The following is an 18,983-nucleotide window of genomic DNA, read 5'->3' as shown; positions in this document are numbered from 1 at the left end:
GCTTGTTGTTTAAATAGTTTGTAAGGGAGTCGAAATAAGTTTAAAAAAAAAAAAGACCTTACCTCATTGAACGCATTCTTTCTCTGTCTCTTCTCTCAGGTTAAAGAAGCTGCTTGAACAGGAAAAAAACTACCAAGCTCGCAAGGACAAAGAAAACACAAAGCGCCTCAATAAGCTAAGAGAAGAGCTTGTTAAACTCAAGTCATTTGCCCTTATGCTGGTGGACGAACGGCAGCTGCACATTGAACAACTTGATCAGCAAACCCAGAAAATACAAACCCTCAGCCAGAAATTGAGAGAAGAAGAAGAAAAGTTTAAGGTTTTAAATTCCAAAGCAAAAGAAGATGGGCAGAAGTTAATAAAGTTGGAGACTGAACTTGAGTACAAGACAGCCTCATATTCTCAAGAGCATGAGGAGATGACTGCTAAATTTACCAATCAAGAGTCACACAATAAGCAGCTCCGGCTTAAGCTAGTGGGCTTAAGCAACAAAATTGAGGAACTCGAGGAAACCAATAAAAGCCTTCAAAAGACCGAAGAGGAGCTTCAGGAGTTGAGAGACAAAATAGCCAAAGGGGAATGTGGGAATTCCAGCTTAATGGCTGAGGTGGAAAACCTTCGCAAGCGTGTGCTTGAAATGGAAGGCAAAGATGAGGAGATCACCAAAACAGAATCTCAGTGCAAAGAGTTGAAAAAGAAATTGCAGGAGGAGGAACACCAGAGTAAGGAACTGAGGCTTGAAGTTGAGAAACTGCAGAAGAGGATGTCGGATCTTGAGAAGCTAGAAGAAGCCTTCAGCAGAAGCAAATCGGAATGTGCCCGGCTGCGTTTGAACTTGGAGAAGGAAAAGACTTTAACTAAAGACCTGATCAATGAGTTGGAAGTAGTGAAAATTCGGGTAAAAGACCTAGAGGTTTCCGAAACCAAACTGGAAAAGGCAGAATTGATCCTAAAAGATGATATGACGAAGCTGAAGTCTTTTACTGTTATGCTGGTGGATGAGAGAAAAAACATGGCGGATAAAATAAAACAGGAAGAGAGGAAAGTGGAAAGCCTGACTAGAAACTTTAAGGTGGAGCAAAGCAAAGTAATGGAAGTGACTGAAAAGCTAATAGAGGAAAGTAAAAAATTTTTGAAGCTGAAATCTGAAATGGAGGAAGAAGTATCCAGTTTGACTAAGGAAAAGGATGAGTTAATTAACAAGTTAAAAAGTGAGGAAGAGAAATCACTGCAGCTGAGCTGTACGGTGGACCTATTAAAGAAAAGAATTGATGGTATAGAGGAGGTTGAGAGAGAAATTGCCAGAGGCCGAGTTAGAAAAGGACCAGGTTTTTCTGGACAAGAAGATAACAAGATCAAAGAACTAACGGTTGAAATAGAAAAGCTAAAAAATCGTCTCAAGCAGTTAGAAGTGGTTGAGGGAGATTTGATGAAAACCGAGGATGAATATGATCAGCTGGAGCAAAAATTTAGGACTGAGCAGGACAAAGCGAATCTTCTTTCCCAACAGCTGGAAGAAATGAAGCTCCAGATTGCTAAAAATAAAGCAATAGAGAAGGGAGAGGCAGTGAGTCAAGAGGCTGAGCTGAGGCAAAGGTTTCGGGTGGAAGAAACTAAATGCAGGGACTTGACGGCAGAAGTCCTGGCTCTTAAAGAAAAAATTCATGAGCTGATGAACAAAGAAGACCAGCTTTCCCAGCTCCAAGTAGATTATTCAGTCCTCCAGCAAAGGTTTTTGGAAGAAGAAAGTAAAAGCAAAGCCATGGGACAGGAGGTGCTGAATTTGACAAAAGAGCTTGAGCTGTCTAAACGCTATAGTCGTGTCCTGAGACCCAGCACGAATGGCAGAAGGATGGTTGACGTACCTGTTACATCTACTGGAGTACAAACTGATATGATGAATGGTGAAATGGCAGAAGAAGAAACACCTGCCGTGTTCATTAGGAAGTCCTTCCAGGAGGAGAACCACATCATGAACAACCTTCGGCAGGTTGGGCTCAAGAAGCCCAGTGACAGGTCGGCTGTTCTTAACAGGTATCCCCCAGCTGCAAATGAGCTTACCATGAGAAAATCTTGGATTCCTTGGATGAAAAAAAGAGACAACGGTTGTCAGCCAACTCTAGACAAAGGAGCCAGAATTCAAACCAGCCCTGAGCGTCCCGGGGAAGTGGTTCTTTCTCCAAAACAGGGGCAGCCTCTTCATATTCGGGTGACACCAGATCATGAAAACAGTACAGCAACTTTGGAAATCACCAGCCCAACAGCTGAAGATTTCTTCTCAAGCACCACTGTTATTCCTACTCTAGGGAATCAGAAACCAAGGATCACTATAATTCCTTCTCCTAATGTTATGTCCCAAAAAGGGAGAAGTGGTGAGAGCCCAATGGGTCCAGAGAGAGCAATGTCACCAGTGACTCTGACTACTTTTTCCAGAGAGAAATCTGTAGAGAGTGAGATGTCTCCATTCATGGAAAGGCCCATGTCCCCAATTCAGATCATGACCTTATCTACCTCTGCAGCACCCACAGAAATTACTGTATCCCCTGAGTCACAGGACATGACCATGGGGAGAGCTGTGTTTAGAGTGACGCCAGAGAAACAAACTGTCCCAACTCCAGTCCGACAGTACAATCCAAATGCAAGCATTATAACGACAGAGGACAATAAAATTCACATCCACTTAGGGACTCAGTTTAAACGCTCACCTAGCACTGCCCAAGAAGGAATGAGTCCTGTAATTACTGTCAGGCCTATGAATGTAGTGGCAGAAAAGGAGGACTTGACAGGCACTGTCCTTCGGTCCCCCAGGAATAATGTATCCTCAAGATCTGGAGCAAGCAAAGTGACCAGCACCATTACTATTACTCCAGTTACTACATCATCCACACGAGGAACACAATCAGTGGTAAGCACACTAGACTCTTTTTTCCTGTTTGTACATCTGCACAATGTAGGGGAAAGTGGTGGTAGAGTTGGACTCCATTTGTGGCCCATGGGCTGCGAACAGCCCTTCTCCAGCATCTCATCTGTGGCCCCCTCATTAGTTGTAATGGTTTGAGTTTATTATTCAAAAATTATTCAAAACCTCTAAGCCACTCATCCCAAGTCTCCAAATGCCTGGAACTCATGGGTTTGGAAATTGATTTCGTCCCCCGTTTTGCTGAATTTTTGGGATGTTTTAATCATAGAAATAGGAGGTCTCTTAAAGACATTACTTTCCTGTCCTTTGCTCATAACTTCCCAAATCCAAAAATGCTCCCTAATTAATCCCCAAATAGTGGCTGGGGGCTGTTTTTAAATCAGGGAGAACTGTAAGGGTAGGAGTGGTTTTTTTAATTTTTTTAATGTAATTGTTTTAAAACCTTTACATTTTATCTCCATCCATCTTCCTGCAATTTTCCTGCAAGTTATGGTCTCGCTTGCCTTTCTTTCCTCTATTGAATATCAGGGCAGGAGAAAGGAAACCTCTGAGGTTTTAAAGAATTCTTGAATATTCAAACTCAAAGAACTACTTCATTTAAAAACTAGGTATTGAATACAAGTCGTTATTCAAGTCTTTATTCTTTATACAAACTTTAAAATATTTTTCTCATTGTATCTTTGGGTTATAACACGAGGGAGAAGTGTCTCTAAGATAGATTGGCATCCTATCCGTTTCCCTCCCTGTTACTAATTCTCCAGATTTTAAATGGTCATCTGTATCATTTTATAAATTTGTGTCTTTCGAAAGGCGACTGAGACAGGATTTCCTTTTGTCATGAAAATATATAAAATGAGAACTAGTGCTGCTTAGCCCAACGTGGAAAATCCCATTGTGTTTATAATAAGGACGATTCAGTTGTGATTGAGTTACTTTTAAACAGCACTATTGCCATCTTGATCTCAGGTAACCATGCTTCGATTGCAATCTTGGGATTCTGTTAGGTAATTAATGACAACCTTGAGTCAAATAAGATCTCCGATCCATGTGTTCCACTTCTCTTCGCATGCCCTTTCCTACACTAAAATAATATAACGAAATCTAAGTATGTAGGCGAGAATAAGAACTAAGTGATATTCTAATAAATATTGTTTGTTACGTGTGCAGTGGTTTCTGAGTAGCTAGGTAGATCTGTCACTTTGACGCACCTCTTCACTGTACTAGTGAACTGCTGATGTGGCCCTTGTGGGTTCAGTGTACCTTGCACTGTGGGAAGGTTTGGGAGAGGTACTTGGAGGCAAAGGGGCACTCTCGTGGTTCAGTTGCCCCATCTTTGCTGCAGTTACATCTGTCACAGGTGTATACTCAGGTGTATATATGCATGTAGAGAATGGATCCCTGCAGGGCTGTGGGCACAGAGCTACAGAACGTCTCCTGGCAGCCTGGAGGTGAAGCTGCCTTCTCCTGCCACCACTCATTGGCAACCTTATAAGGTTAAGACAGGGGTAGGCAACCTTGGCTCTTTTATGACTCGTGGACTTCAACTCCCAGAATTCCTGAGCCAGCATGGCTCAGCTTGGAAACCTCTCCCTTTCCCCTCAGCATGGCTGGCTCAGGAATTCTGGGAGTTGAAGTCCACGAGTCATAAAAGAGCCAAGGTTGCCTACCCCTGGGCTAAGAAGTGCCACCTCCACCTGATTTCTCTTTCCCTGCAGGAAGGTGGGAAACAAGACTGTTCAGCTGCCACTCGTGTGTGTGTGTGTGTGTGTGTGTGTGTGTGTGTAACAAGCAAGCGTTTTTGATGCCGGGAGAACTAGCATGCAAAAGAGACTTTTCCCCTCCTTTTCTTCCCATGTTGCTTTTGCTGCATCCTGGGTAGGGTGTCTCCTTTGCTCCCGAATCTCACGTTGGAGACCTGACGGCAGAAGATAAGTACAAAGTAGGGTTCATTGTTCCTCCCACCATCTCTCCCTTCATGAGCACTCAGTACAGACAGAGCCCTCTCTTGCCTTGTAGCTGTGGCAGGGAAAGGATTGGAAAGGCAATCAGCCCTTTTGATTAACTCCCATTATTTGGAAGTGAGACGTTGGGCCCCTCCCTCAGTAACAATGATTGGCTTAGTGGCAATGACTGCATTCTCCTCCTTCTTGGGGAGGCTGGGAACTACCAGGAGCCCGTGGCTGAAGGGCTGGCAGCCCTATCGTGCCCTGTGGAGGGTAGTTTCACACGTTGGTATCATCCAAATGCCCCTTTTCTCCTTGTTGTTGTTGTTAGTTGCGAAGTCATGTCCGACCCATCGCAACCCCATGGACAATGTTCCTCCAGGCCTTCCTGTCCTCTACCATCTTCTGGAGTCCATTTAAGCTAGAATGGTGGAAAGTTAGGCATTAGGGGGGAATGAAGCCAAGAATGGTGGTTTTAGCTTTCCAACAATGCTTTGAGGTAGACTAAGCTCAGAGTAATGAAGCTACATAGCTGACATTCCCAAACCTGAGTTCTCCAATCCTATCCTCTTACCGCTATTGCATATTCCCAGCATGTCTTGCCAGTAGACCAGAAACAGAAGAGTCTTTGATCTTGGCCAGCCAGAGTGTTCAGGCAGAGAAGTTGCTCAACTGTAGCTATTAATGATTAAGCTGCCAGAAAGATTCTGCACATGCTTTTTTTTTTTTTTTTAGGATGCTTTGCTCTAGAGCACTAATTAACATCAGCAAAGCTTCTTTTTTTGCCTGGTATTTTATTGGAGGGCTGGCTAATCCACTTTTGAACTTCTGCTTTCTCTCTCTCTCTGCTTTTTTTTTAATCTTGCTGCTGAGAATAACCATTCAGATACCTGACAAATGAAGTTCAGGTTAATGAAATGTAGGCAAGCTTGTTCCACGTGGAATTAACTCAATACAGTAGAAATATAGCTGGTTGTTATTGTTATTCTGATTATTGTTATTTTAAATGTTTCAATATGAGTTCTGGGTATTTCTTTCATGATGCTTGAAAGTTTGTAAAGGCAGTTTTGTTCTTTCTACTAATTTACTTTTCTAGACTGGAATGACCGGGATGAAAGTTTGCTACGAAGTTCTAATTCTATATTCTAACAAATATTTTATGCTTGGTCTCAAAAAAAACCAATTAGTTTCTTTACAAAGACTTATCTGTCATATTCACCGTAGAGCAACCAGTGGAACCACTTGCCTCCAGAAGTTGTGGGTGTTCCATCATTGGAAATTTTTAAGAAGAAATTGGACAGCCAGTTGTCTGAACTGCAATAGATTCTCCTGCTTAAGCAGGGAGTTGGACTAGAAGACCTCTAAGGTCTCCTCCAGCTCTTGTTATTCTATTATTCTTCTCACTGGATGATTTGGGCTGCATCTCTGGCAATTTTCAACAATGCCTGTACTCAAATGTAGATGTTTGGGATATTGATACTTGGAGAGTACAAGACTAATGATGGTTAATTTACAGTGAATCATGTATTGTCAATGTAAACAAGGTTAAGATTATATTTGCCTTCTTAACAAGTTTGCAAATTGCAGCAAACTCTTTTGGATAAAATGAATGTGCGGTGTAGATGTAATTGTCCCACTACTAGTTCTAATGAATGGGCACTATCAACTGTAAGGACATAGCTTCCTCCAGTGATCTTTCTCCTTTCTTCAGGAATTCCTGGTCTACATTTCATCAGGCTTCTATTTTTTAGGCTAAACTTTATTAGATAAAGTGGTATACTGTATACTAGATATGTCTGCAGCTTGGGCGGACCTCACTGAAAAAAAAACCAGTGAGTTTTTCCCACTCAGAATTTGGACATTCCAAAAGGAGTTAGATCATAATAGGAATACTAAAGTTTTGAGAAAAGTCACTAAAGTACTTCTCTAATCTGGCAATTTCCAGATGAGCCAGCAAAACTGTTTTGGCCACATTAACAGGGAATTAATCCCATTACATCAGAAGGGCACCAGGTTGGGAAAGACTACTCTAAGAATCAATATATTTTAAAATCCTGACAACTGTGGTTTTGTGTATTGGTCTATCTTCCCTCCTTGAATGTTGCTGGAGATCACCTTGAAGAAACAATGCAAGGACAATTAAATATCAACTTGGGAAAGAAGACAGGATGAGAAAGAAACTCAAGATGACCCTGCCTTGATTCTCTTTGGTATAAGAGGAGGCAGAGAAAAACCCTTTCAGTCTTTCACGATTTTGTTATTATACGCTGCAAAAGTAGAGTTCTAGTAGTTTTTGTGGCTTCTGTTTCTTGACCTGGCCTCTACCTCAAAGGGTTAATATCACCCCACATTTTCCAGCATCCCATTACATGTGGTACATTTAAAGTTTTAAATTTCAACGTGTGTGGTGGGGGTACAATGCCATTTGAGGAAGTGACAGAGGCCATCTTGCCAATCTTTGCATAATTAGCATTAGATTTGATGAGCTTGCTGAAAGAAGTTAGATTGCCCTTGGGCTGAGTCCCCAGCTACAGTATGTCAATGAAAATTGAGCCTCCAAGTATATGTATTATGGAAAAGATGTCTTAAATGCTTTCTAGATAAGAAGCTGTAGAAGTGTGTGTGTGAGTGTATAGTACCGTGATTAAGATGTTGAACTAGGACAGTGGTTCTCAACCTTTTTAATGCCGCGACCCCAACCAGTCGTAAGTCGAGGACTAAACCGGTCGTAAGTAGAGGACTAAACCGGTCGTAAGTTGAGGACTACCCAACCGGTCGTAAGTCGAGGACTTTTCCTGCCCGGGAGCGCCGCGCATGCGTGGTTCCGCCCCCTGCGCCAGCCGAGGCGTAGCTGTCAAGCGGCAGAGATGGAGCAGGCCGACCACCAGCTGGCCCAGCCCAAGGGAGGTAAGGCACCCGCCAGAAAAGGGGGAAAAAAATGGCGAACAAAAAAAATGGCGGACAAAAAAAATGGCAGACAGCCTTGCTTGGCGACCCCCGTGAAATGGTCGATCGACCCCAAATGGGGTCCCTACCCACAGGTTGAGAACCACTGAACTAGGAGCAGGAATGCTAGGTTATGCTCTACCATAGGCATAGAAGCTGACTGTTGATTTTGGCACAGCCCTAGATTGAAAGGGAAGTTGAAAAACATTTTGTGTGTACATGCACAAAATTGCACACATAAATCTAACATTGTGGCTTTTCCCCTCTTTTACCCCCCCCCCCTTTGTCTTGCAGACAGGACAGGATGGGTCATCCCAGAGACCTACACCTACCCGAATCCCTGTATCTAAAGGTATGAAAGCTGGGAAGCCAATTGTGCCGGCCCCTGGATCAGGAAATCAGACCAAATTCGAGCCTCGTGCGGAGACTCAGTCTATGAAAATAGAACTGAAGAAGTCTTCAGCCAATAGCTCTTCCTCCCTTGGTGGGGGGAAGGGCTGAGGGCAGTGTCTCAGGGGGTATGTTGTGCAGATTTTACTGCTACCATGGAAATAAGCCCTGCTTGTGTGGTGTTTAGTGCTGGCATGTACTAATGACACCTGCTGAAGCTGTCACATCAACTAATGCATGCGTGCCTTACCTCCTGAATGTAGTAATAATCCCTTCCTTTCCCCTCAGTTGAGTTAAAAACTCACAGATCAGCCTGGTTCAGCTCCTTCTATAAAGGAGCTGCTGATTGACATGTTCAAACGCCTCCCTCTTAATTATAAAATGGTTTTCTTATAACCACTTTTTTTGTGCCTTTTGTAATCAGTCGAGCCCGTCAGGACATCTAAATGAGTGGTTTTCCAGAAGCCTAACGGAGTTCACTGTTTAATTGTAGCTCATTAGAGATGGCATATTGTTTGTTCCTTCAGTTCTGATGTTTCTCAGATTAAAAGCTGGCAAAAAGAAATGCCCCACTTAGTGATTTAGTAGAACCTAAAACCTGATAAAGAGCCAGCCTTTAATGTTTTCCTCCTTCTCAAGTATGACTAAATTGAGGGATCATTAGAATCATTTAAAATTCTAAATCATGTCAATAACTGATAAATCAGGCAGTTATCTCTACCTTTTGACAAGGTTCTGAAACAAACTGGAATAGAGACCTTGTTAAATATTAGCCATTCTGAATCAGAGTCCCAGCCTGTGTCTAGAACAGGGAAAGGCTGGACAGTGATTTCTTGACTGTGTTTCTTCTGTCTGCATTGAGTTTTTTTGAAGTGCTTTACTTTTGTTTTTGAAAGCGTGTTTTAAAAATAGAGATCTCTAGAAAACATGCTGATTTCAATTATGAAAGAAGCTTTCAAAAAAAAAAACCAAGCTAATGGAACAAAAACTTCTAGTTTTGGTAGAAAAGACTTTGATACCAAATTCCTTCCTTTCTTCCCTCTTTGGGTAATCTGTTAAAATTCAGCAAGAGATTTCTTAAGATTCTGGACTAGAGAGAGATGTAATAAAGTTTAATCTTCCTACAGCCCTAACCATTTAAAATAAAATGGTTATGTTGGCTAAAACAGAATGGATGGATTTGTTCATTCGAAGACTGGTGGGAACATCTGAAGGGAAAAGATTAAGTTGTTTGAAAGAATAGTCTATAAAACAAAAATTTGGCCATCCATCAGTGGCTCTAAGTAAAATATGAATAAACAAATGAATCATAACTGAAATGGTGCCATAAACTATAAGTCTTCCACAAATTGGAAGGAAGTTGTGGAAGAAGATAGCTACATTTTCTTCCTCATTAGAAGTTTTATGTACTGAAATGTTTTCAAATATTTCAAATTCCGGATGAATAACACATTAGTTAAAAGCAGCAAAAAAATTAAGCAGTTCTTCCATGGACTGAACCCTCATTCCTCAAACTACACAGAGGTCTCAAAATATCATAGATCACAACAAGAGCACAATTTGTTGAGTAAGATGAGATGTTGATATTTCAGTTGAGTATGATATCTCAGATGTTCCTCAGCCTGATGCCTGATTCACTGAACCTCAAATTCCCATATTGCCTAACTATATTGGTAAAGGGTTTCTACACAGGTGGCATTTGTGCTCTGTGCTGTTCCAGCAATACTGTTTTCTTTGGACAACTAACCCTAATTTGAACTTGTGCACTTCTGTGAGTGTTACTGGACTTCTGAGGGGCTTGGGAACAGACTGTTCTCCTGCTTGCTGAAATTGTTGTGCCCTTCCCTCCTACAAACGTGAGGCTCTTGAATAGATTTCACAAGCAACCTTACTAACAAAGGCATCTGCATTCTTTGTGGCAGGTTCTTAAATTCACAACCTGTGATTTTAAAACAACAACAACAACAAACATGGTTTCTATTGATTTTTCCTGCTTAGATAAGCAACACATGCCGAATTCTTTTCCTGTCCTATTTCTCAGCTCCCAGCTTCTTGTACTTAGGAATAGTAGTGTAAAATGAAAGGTATATGCCCATCACAGTATTTCCCTTTTGGGGCAAGGAACATGGTACAAAGTGCAGAAAAAGAATGAGAAATAGTAAGCACAAGGGAGAAACGATACAAGAAAGGAGAAAAAAAATGAAAAAAGATATAATTACATTTAGTTAACACCAACAGCATTCTCTGTACCTCACCTTGTACCTCCACTATATTCACTGCTTGTTTAAACTTCTCCCCTGTTTCTTTCTGAGGTTCTTATCAATTCCAACCATAATTTTCTTAATTGCTCTTTTCCCCTTAACCCATTCACTTTCTCTTCACATATTTGTTTTGCAATTCAGTCCTCTCTCATTTTCTGTGGGGGACCAAACCCTCTCATCCTAATTCTTCTGTACTGCTCACGCTCTTTTGTGTTAAGGTCACATTCATTCAGCACCCCCAAATGCTTATTACCGGTAAATAGCTCCTGACCATTCCACTTACTTTTAAATTTATCCTTGCTTGCACAACCCTCACTTTCTATATAACAACTTAGGTAGAAGAATTTTGCTTGTTTCAACAAGCATTCATTCTTCCACATACTAATTATTATTTTTTCAGCCGGTATGTATTTACACATCTTAAAATATCTGTCTCAATTTCCCCAATTTCGGAAACATTCTACCAAGGAACATAAAGTCATTTACTTACTCTAGATGAATATCATTTATTTATTACCTGCAATAATCACTCCACTTTTTTCCATCAAGCACAAGTACTTTAGTATCTCATTAATTAATCGGTGAAACCATAGTAGCTTTTTCATCATAACCTAATTAACATTTCCTGAAAAATCACTTGAGTTCTTAGTCAACAGCATGGCATCATTTGCATACATAAGTATACGGATATTACAAGCATTCTTATATTTTTCTCCAGCTATCTTTTTTTAGCTGTATTAGCCCTTTCTCTTAGTTTCACAGATACACAGCATATCCATTTTTATTTCTTACATTTTGTTTGTTAAGTTATTATTTTTATATTCTAATTTGTAAACCTCCACATGTCATGGTCATCACCAGGTGGGTCCATTGATAATTGATTTCAGTTGCCCATCATGGCTTTGGTCAATGAGACTTTCACATAATATTGAATCAGTTTGATGCAGTAGCCCAGGGGTCTTCAAACTTGGCCCTTTTGTGACTTGTGGACTTCAACTCCCAGAATTCCTCAGCCAGCATGCCTGGCTGAGGAATTCTGGAAGTTGAAGTCCACAAGTCACAAAAGGGTCAAGTTTGAAGATCCCTGCAGTAGCCAAAGTGCTGGGCTAGAAACCAGGAAACTGAGTTCTAGTTCTTCCTTCAGCATACATCCTTACTCTTATTGTGGGGAAAATATGAGTTGAAGCCATAAAGATGCTTGCAGGATCTCTCTTCTTTAGTACAATAATAGAGATGTCAACTATGTTATCAGATATGTTGGTTGCACCTGTGACATGTGCCACATTCCCTAATGATAGGAAAAGTCTAAACTGAATGTGGCTTAGAAAAGAAATTGAATATGATGTGATGAATTAATATATTCATTTTATCAAACCTATTAACGTCATGGGATCTTTGTTAAGGACCAGGCTACTCAATACACGGGGGTGGGGAGGGGAGGGGCAGGGAATAAATTAAATTCACTTTTACAAGACAATGCTCTGACCATAGAAATCAATGGCAGCTACTCATTTATATGAGCCTAGGAAAGGTATGATTTTAATACATTGTTGAGGTAGCAGCTCTATTCTTGCATCTGCTGAATTTATAGATTTTTATTCTTAATAACCATGTGAAACAAAGGGAGAATTTGTATTTAAATGGAGGTAAGGGATAATGTGGGGTATCAGATCAGGCCTTGTTGATATGTGGAATATTTAATGTTGGAAAAAAAATTGAACCCATTTTACAATGATTTTGCAACTCATCAGCAACCACTAACTGGTTGGTAGATTGACGACAGCTTTTTATGTTGCTTGTTAGATAAAATACAGTTGTACTTTAGCTCTGAAAAAAGAACTGCATTATCTAATTTAGAATAAAATCTACCAATGTGGACAGACTGGCAGTAATGCGTTAAGTGGCGCCTACCACCCCAGAATAATTCAATGAATACAAAACTAGCATATAATCTTTCCCCTGATCTTAGAATTATATGTACTGGCCCATAAGTTTAAGGATCATCGAAGCAAACCAAAAGCTTGCTAAAAAATATAAGTTTTCTATACCATCCATTGATGGCAGGTATTATCCAGTGAATTCTTAATGTTCTGTAGCTATGAGACCCCAGACCATTTTTATATTGTTCTTCATATAATGCTTTTGTAGCACTAAAATACCATAAGAGTCTCAAGATACGGTTTGATGGGGGACTGTATGCAATGTTTGCTAGTTTAAATATCTTTTCAAAATTAACTTGGATTTGAGGTCATTTTGATAACAGTGTTAGGGTCACATTTGCTACCTGCTTCCCAATGTTTTAACTGGCTTATGGCACCAGCTACTATAGTAACCATGGTTTTAGAAAGCTCTTATCTGCTTTTATTGCCTATTAGCTGCTGACATTAGTGAGCATGATCAAAACTGTCATTTGCTGGCAGTGAGATCATCTTTTGGGGCTTATTTTCACAGAAGGTTATTTCCCCCCCCCCCAAATCAATGTAATTCCTTTAATCTTCACTGAACTTTTATAAAAGCTTGAGCTAATATTTTGTGATTGTAAATGTTGACCTCATGTTAAAACTATCTTACTACTTGGACAAGGTTCTGCTGCAGGGATTTTGTGTACATTATTATTAAGAACTTCTAGGTTGGAAAGTATCAACCAAGAATGCAAGACTAGATAGAAATATGTTTGGATTAAATTATGTTAATCTTCTGGAGGTGACAAAACGTGATACACTCCAGTGAGGCATTTATAGGGAAGGGTCTTTAAAGTTGTTGAAACACAGGAATGGCAGAAAAGAAATCTGCAAACTATGGGCCTTGCAGAACATTATTTAAGATGAGGAAAGAAACGTAACTTTGAGCTACCAAGAATTAATTTAATCAGTATGTTTTTATATGGTTGGGATATTCAGATTTGATATTGGAGTGTCAAATAGCCATGTCACCATCACATTAATTATAAAGAGCAAATATGGGTATACATTTCAACATTTACTGTTTGAAATAGTTAAAGTAATGACCTGGCAGTAAACTTCATGAATTTTTTTGAATTATGCTTCCAAGTAAGTATAATGGGAATCGTTGCTTCTTTTTGAGTTAGGTTAGAGTAGTGCCATCTAGTGGCAATGTCGTAGAATAGCTATTTTGATCTCAGGATGTATTGATGTCTCTTTGATTTAGCCAGGACTTAATTTACCGGTAATCAGCTTTTTCCCATAAGAGGCACTTCTGCAAAGTATACATTTGAAAATTCCAAAATTTGTTTACATATGCCTAAACTGCAATAGAGTGCATAATAATAATAATAATAATAATAATAATAATAATAATAATAATAATAATAATAATAATAATAATAATAATAATAATAGTGGTGATGATGATGATGATGATGATGATGATGATGATGATGATGATGATAATAATGATAGTACCAATAGTAATAGGCGCCTTGGGTGCAGTCCCAAAACAACTGAGCACTACTTGAACACCATTGGCATTGACAAATTCGCCATTAGTCAATTGCAAAAGGGGGCCTTACTAGAAATTGCTTCCATCCTGCGATGATATCTGTAATACCATCAAACATCCACATCTGCCTATCCCAGGTCCTTGGTAAGGACTCGATAGGTAGACAAAATGCCAAATCCAGTCTGAACATCTGGCTCTGTGCGATGATCATCAATAATAATAATAATAATAATAATAATAATAATAATAATAATAATAATAATAATGTATATTGGTTCATCTCTATAATCAACACTTACTACTTTGTAAGGGTGAGATTCTTTTTACAAAGAAACATTTAATATATGAAAATTTAACACAGAGGTATTCAATTTGATAACAGGATTATGAAAGAAACCCCCAACTTTAAAAAAGCAAATGATGCTGCGATGAGAATGATAAAGTTCATATCAACTGCAGTTGACATTTATAAAGAATGAGACTCGGTCTTCTTCCAGAATTTTCAAAGAAAGTCACAGTTAACTGTGTTGTTTTCACTGCAATCCATGGGCCAAATTAACTATAATGGAATTTTCCAATTCCTTGTTGTGCTCTCATTCAGATCCTTCTGATTCTTCATGACCCAACAGACACAAAGATTATCTGTCAATAATTGGTTCTTTGCATTCTTATAAACTCATACTTGTGTCATTGGTGATTGCTTATAGCCATCTTACCTTTTATTGGTTCTTTTTCAATTGCCTTTGATTTTTCCAAGCCTTGGGGTCTTCTTATCTTTATATTATGTGTCCAAAATATCCAAGCTTCAGCTTCATTATTAATGCTTCCCATGATCAACTTTATTTTACTTCATGTAGGACTGAATAATTTGTTAGATTTGTGGTCCAAGCAATTCTCAGTTACTTTCTCTAACGCCGCACTTCAAGGCATACATTTTTCTTTGCCCAGGCTTTCTGATGGTCCAACTTTCACAGCCGTATGTTAAAACTGGGGATTTTATGATAAGTATCTTTGTTATCAGTTTAATATATCTACCAATTAATATTTTGTCTAATGTATTTTATCTGAGCTGGATCCTGACAGCTCAGTCTGAAGCAATCCTAGACGTATGTGTGCTGTCTAAGCAAAAATAGATAAATAAACCCAAACTGGAAATCCTTAAACAAAGAAAGGGGCTCCTTTTTTTCTTACTTATTGGTGAAGTCCCAGAATGAAAACCTAACCCTATATGGTCCTTTTAAAGTACAGAAATATTTTCTTTTAACTTCTTCATCAAATGCTATTCATAAAGGAAAGAGAATTTCTGCCTCCCGTGAGCGGCTATAATGCTGTTATTTTCCTTCTTGTTGCTAAAATTGAAGTTTTAAATTAGAGTTGGACAAGAATTAGTTTCATGGTCAGATTCCTAGAAGTAGCTCAATCCTGTTATTTCACTGAGAAAGTGGTCAGAGCCCAGCCTCCTCCTCCTCCTGTGTCTAGAGCAGCGGTTCTCAACCTATGGGTCGCGACCCCATTTGGGGTCGATCGACCATTTCACGGGGGTCGCCAAGCAAGGCTGACCGCCATTTTTTTCCCCTTTTCCGGTGGGTGCCTTACCTCCCTTGGGCTGGGCCAGCTGGTGGTCGGCCTGCTCCGTCTCTGCCGCTTGCCAGCTACGCCTCGGCCGGCGCAGGGGGCGGAACCACGCATGTGCGGCGCTCCCGGGCAGGGAAAGTCCTTGACTTACGACCGGTTGGGTAGTCCTCGACTTACGACCGGTTTAGTCCTCGACTTACGACCGGTTGGGGGTCGCGGCATTAAAAAGGTTGAGAACCACTGGTCTAGAGATTCTGTAGGACAACATTATATGAAGATGCTCAAAAAAGAGACTTTTTTAACTCACTGCCTTCACCATAGCCAGGAGTGTCAAACTGCCGGCCCAAGGGCCGGATGCGTCATCCGGAAGCCGCGCCCACCCCATTGCCGGCAATGGCAAAACCGTCCCGATACGTCGCGTGACATCACGTGACGTCGCGAGTTTGACATGTCTACCATAGACTATATAGACCTCCTAGCTTCATATTTCTAGAGAAGAATGGAATGTTTGCAGGAGGAGAGAAAGGGTGACATTCTTCTCCCAAAGTCCCACTTGGATGTTCTCCCGGCCTTCCTTTCAGACAACGGCAAACTTATCTTCCAAACTGGACCACAATCCATTGACTTGAGTTTAGTGCGACCTGTCATCATAGCCAACTCATTCTGTGTTTTTGTTTTGTTCTTATTGTTTTTTTTCCCCCTCTCAGGCAGTTTGCTCAGACAATTTTACCAAAGCTCCCAGTATTCCTTAGGGGGGCAATTTTGAATGAGACCTACCATCCCCTGCCCATCCTTGATCACTCCAGCATGACTGTAAGTAAAAAAAGGAAACGGACCTCGCTTTTTGTCTTTTTGCCACCATCCTTCTTGAATATGCTACTCATCTGTGAAGCTGCACTTAGGACAACTGAGGGTGATCTGATTGCAGGTTGATCAGTAGGACTGATCTATTCATCACCTAATTCGGTATCTTTTAATTCCATCCCCCCCCTCCCACAGACAAAAGCCATTTTTTTCTTCTGAAGCTCCATAGGCTTAGGATGAATCCAACTAAAGTTAAGCCAATCTGCTCTCTTCTGCTCTATGTTTTGACCCAAATTAAAGCATGGAGCTATCTTAAATGTTTTACCATAATTTGCTTTCAAGGTCAACCAAGACAGATAATATTTCATTCTTTGATTTTTTTTCTCTCTCTAAAAAAAAATGCTGAAAACAAAAGCATTCACTCTTTATGCACTCAAATATGTATTTGAATAGTAATTATTTGGGACATTATCCAGTACCTTAGATGCACTGCCTATATTTAAAGGGTCTTAATCATTATGTCCCTTCCCAGTTTCCTAAGTGTACATGACATAAAGACCCAAAGAATAAATGTGAAATCCATATAATACTGATCATATTAAGCACAAGTAATTTGCACACACCAAAGAGAGACATGTGTGGCTCTGTTTCCCCCTAATGTTCTCCTCACCCTGTTGATGAGTCATGGTGGCACAGTGGTTAGATTGCAGTATTGCAGGCTAACTCTGCATTCCACTGCCAGGAGTTCGATCCTGACTGGCTGAAGGTTGAGTCAACCTTTCATCCCTCTGAGGTCAATAAAATGAAGATCCAGATTGTTGGGTGCTGACTCTGTAAACTCCATAAAGAGGGCTGTAAAGACTGTGAAGCAGTATATAAGTCTAAGTGTTATTGCTATTGATTGTTGAGGTAATAGGGAAAAACAAGACTTGACTGTCTTCCATGAAGATGCACAAGTGGAATGGATAATCCCTTTTCTATATCTGAACACAAGGATAAATACTTTCTGGAATGCTCCAATTTCTACTCTAGCCATCTTGATATGATACGAAATGTCACTTTGAAATAACCGTAATATGTTGGGATGAAATAAAAACACAGTATGGGTCCTCATAAGCTTTCATGTTTTCCATGGTAACAGTTGTTGCTTTACTATGCTTCTTTCCCCATTAGAGAGCATCGTCATTCGTCAGGTGCGCATAAACTCAAGATGAGAAGCCACGTCAACTCCGTGTTATTCTTGTGCACTTCTTCTCCACACCTCTGGATTGATCACTGTGAAAGTTCTGCCTCTTTAATTCTGATCGTCCATGCTACTGATCACTTGTGGAAGTATATTTTGCTGCTTCCGTTGGATTTTGATTTTTCTTTGTGTGCATGTGCAACTTTTATTTTAATTCTCAAGAAACTGTGTTTGCTGGGTTTTTTTTTTAAACTAGACAGTAAGAAAGGAAAACATGTGCTTTGCAAAGTGTTCAAACCAATTGGTATTTGTCTGATTTTGTTTGGTGTTTCCTACATAATTTATTTTTATAATACACTTTGTAATGCGGGATTTTGTTTTGCCAGACCTTCTGACTACCATGTCCATGGCACATTAATTTTGTAGAATACACTGTCAAAATTGCAAGGTGCCAGTTTGTATATTTTCTATAGGTAGTGATAGTGATTTGACCTCAACAAAGGCACCTTTTAAAGAAAACGTGTCACAGATGTTTCCAGCTAAAATGTGACTGTGTGACTGAATTGCCCTGAGGACTGCTTTAGAAGACAGTATTATAGAACTTTGCACTGCGCTATGATTTAATATAAAAATAATAGCCAACAAACCAAAGCCTTGAATTGTATTTGAGTTTCACGATTTTTTAAAAATATTTTATGCCGATGTTTATTAAACAATGCTTACATGTGTGCTGTTACATATTCTTGTGCCAAAAAGTTTTCTTTTTATCGCACTGTGCCAAATAAATTTTCATAAGCGTGCAACAATATGGTAGTCCTTGAATTTAACGGACAGCTATTTTTTTAAAAAAAAAATTCTTAATAGTTCATATTGTTAAAAATATTATGCTACGTTAATTAAGATCTGTTTAATTGGATGGAGAAATTAATTGCAGTGTATTCAGATATAGTATAGGTTTGTATTAGGTTTGTATAGGTTTAGGTAGCAAATTATCAGTTAATTACTTCTACCTTTGAGTCACTGTTTTCAATTTGCTGCAGACTGGCCTTGTTAAGTATGTACCAGGAAATTCAGCTCCAGAATAAACTGAATGGTAGAGATCATCATCCCAAACCCTTTATGTAGGAATCTAAATTACCTATGCACAGGTATTTTGGAAGTTTTCCCTTCCTAATTCCTCCTGTGTCATTTCCGAGCATCCCTCAATCCTTGGTCCATTTTTTACAGAAGTGACAGAGGTGACATGTGCCCGATTCATCTGTTGGTCTCCAAACCATTTGCATGCAAATGCTGCATTATCATTCAGAACAACATTATTTCAGTATTACGAAAGGGCAGGGCATCTGCTGAGCTTCAAAACTAGTTTCTACTACTGTTTATCAGACTGACTTCATCATGAACCAAATAGGTGATTTTATGAAGGTGTCTTTGTGAAGGATTTGTACACTAAAATAGATCCCCCTAATTATATCTGGAGATTATATTTTAGCTGGAACACAGAA

At 39.7% G+C, this 18,983-nt stretch overlaps 1 protein-coding gene across 3 annotated transcripts in view; it reads left to right on the top strand.

The window, feature by feature from the left end:
* Window positions 1–18,284, top strand: part of FILIP1 (filamin A interacting protein 1) — an 87,785-nt gene extending 69,501 nt beyond the window's left edge. For 2 of the 3 annotated variants that reach the window (XM_015817485.1, XM_015817487.1), the window contains 2 exons: window positions 100–2,905; window positions 8,104–8,330. In XM_015817485.1, the coding sequence (XP_015672971.1) occupies window positions 100–2,905; window positions 8,104–8,310 (3,013 nt within the window). In that variant the 3' untranslated portion in view covers window positions 8,311–8,330. Of the gene's footprint in view, window positions 1–99; window positions 2,906–8,103; window positions 8,331–17,471 lie in introns of those variants that run through there. The other variant, XM_015817486.1, reaches the window with a different exon arrangement.
* Window positions 18,285–18,983: the final 699 nt, after the last annotated feature.

The sequence above is a fragment of the Protobothrops mucrosquamatus genome, unplaced genomic scaffold (genome assembly GCF_001527695.2).
Source record: "Protobothrops mucrosquamatus isolate PMUCROS unplaced genomic scaffold, P.Mucros_1.0 scaffold594, whole genome shotgun sequence".
Lineage (NCBI taxonomy): Eukaryota > Metazoa > Chordata > Lepidosauria > Squamata > Viperidae > Protobothrops > Protobothrops mucrosquamatus.
This window is presented reverse-complemented; position numbering and strand designations above follow the sequence as displayed.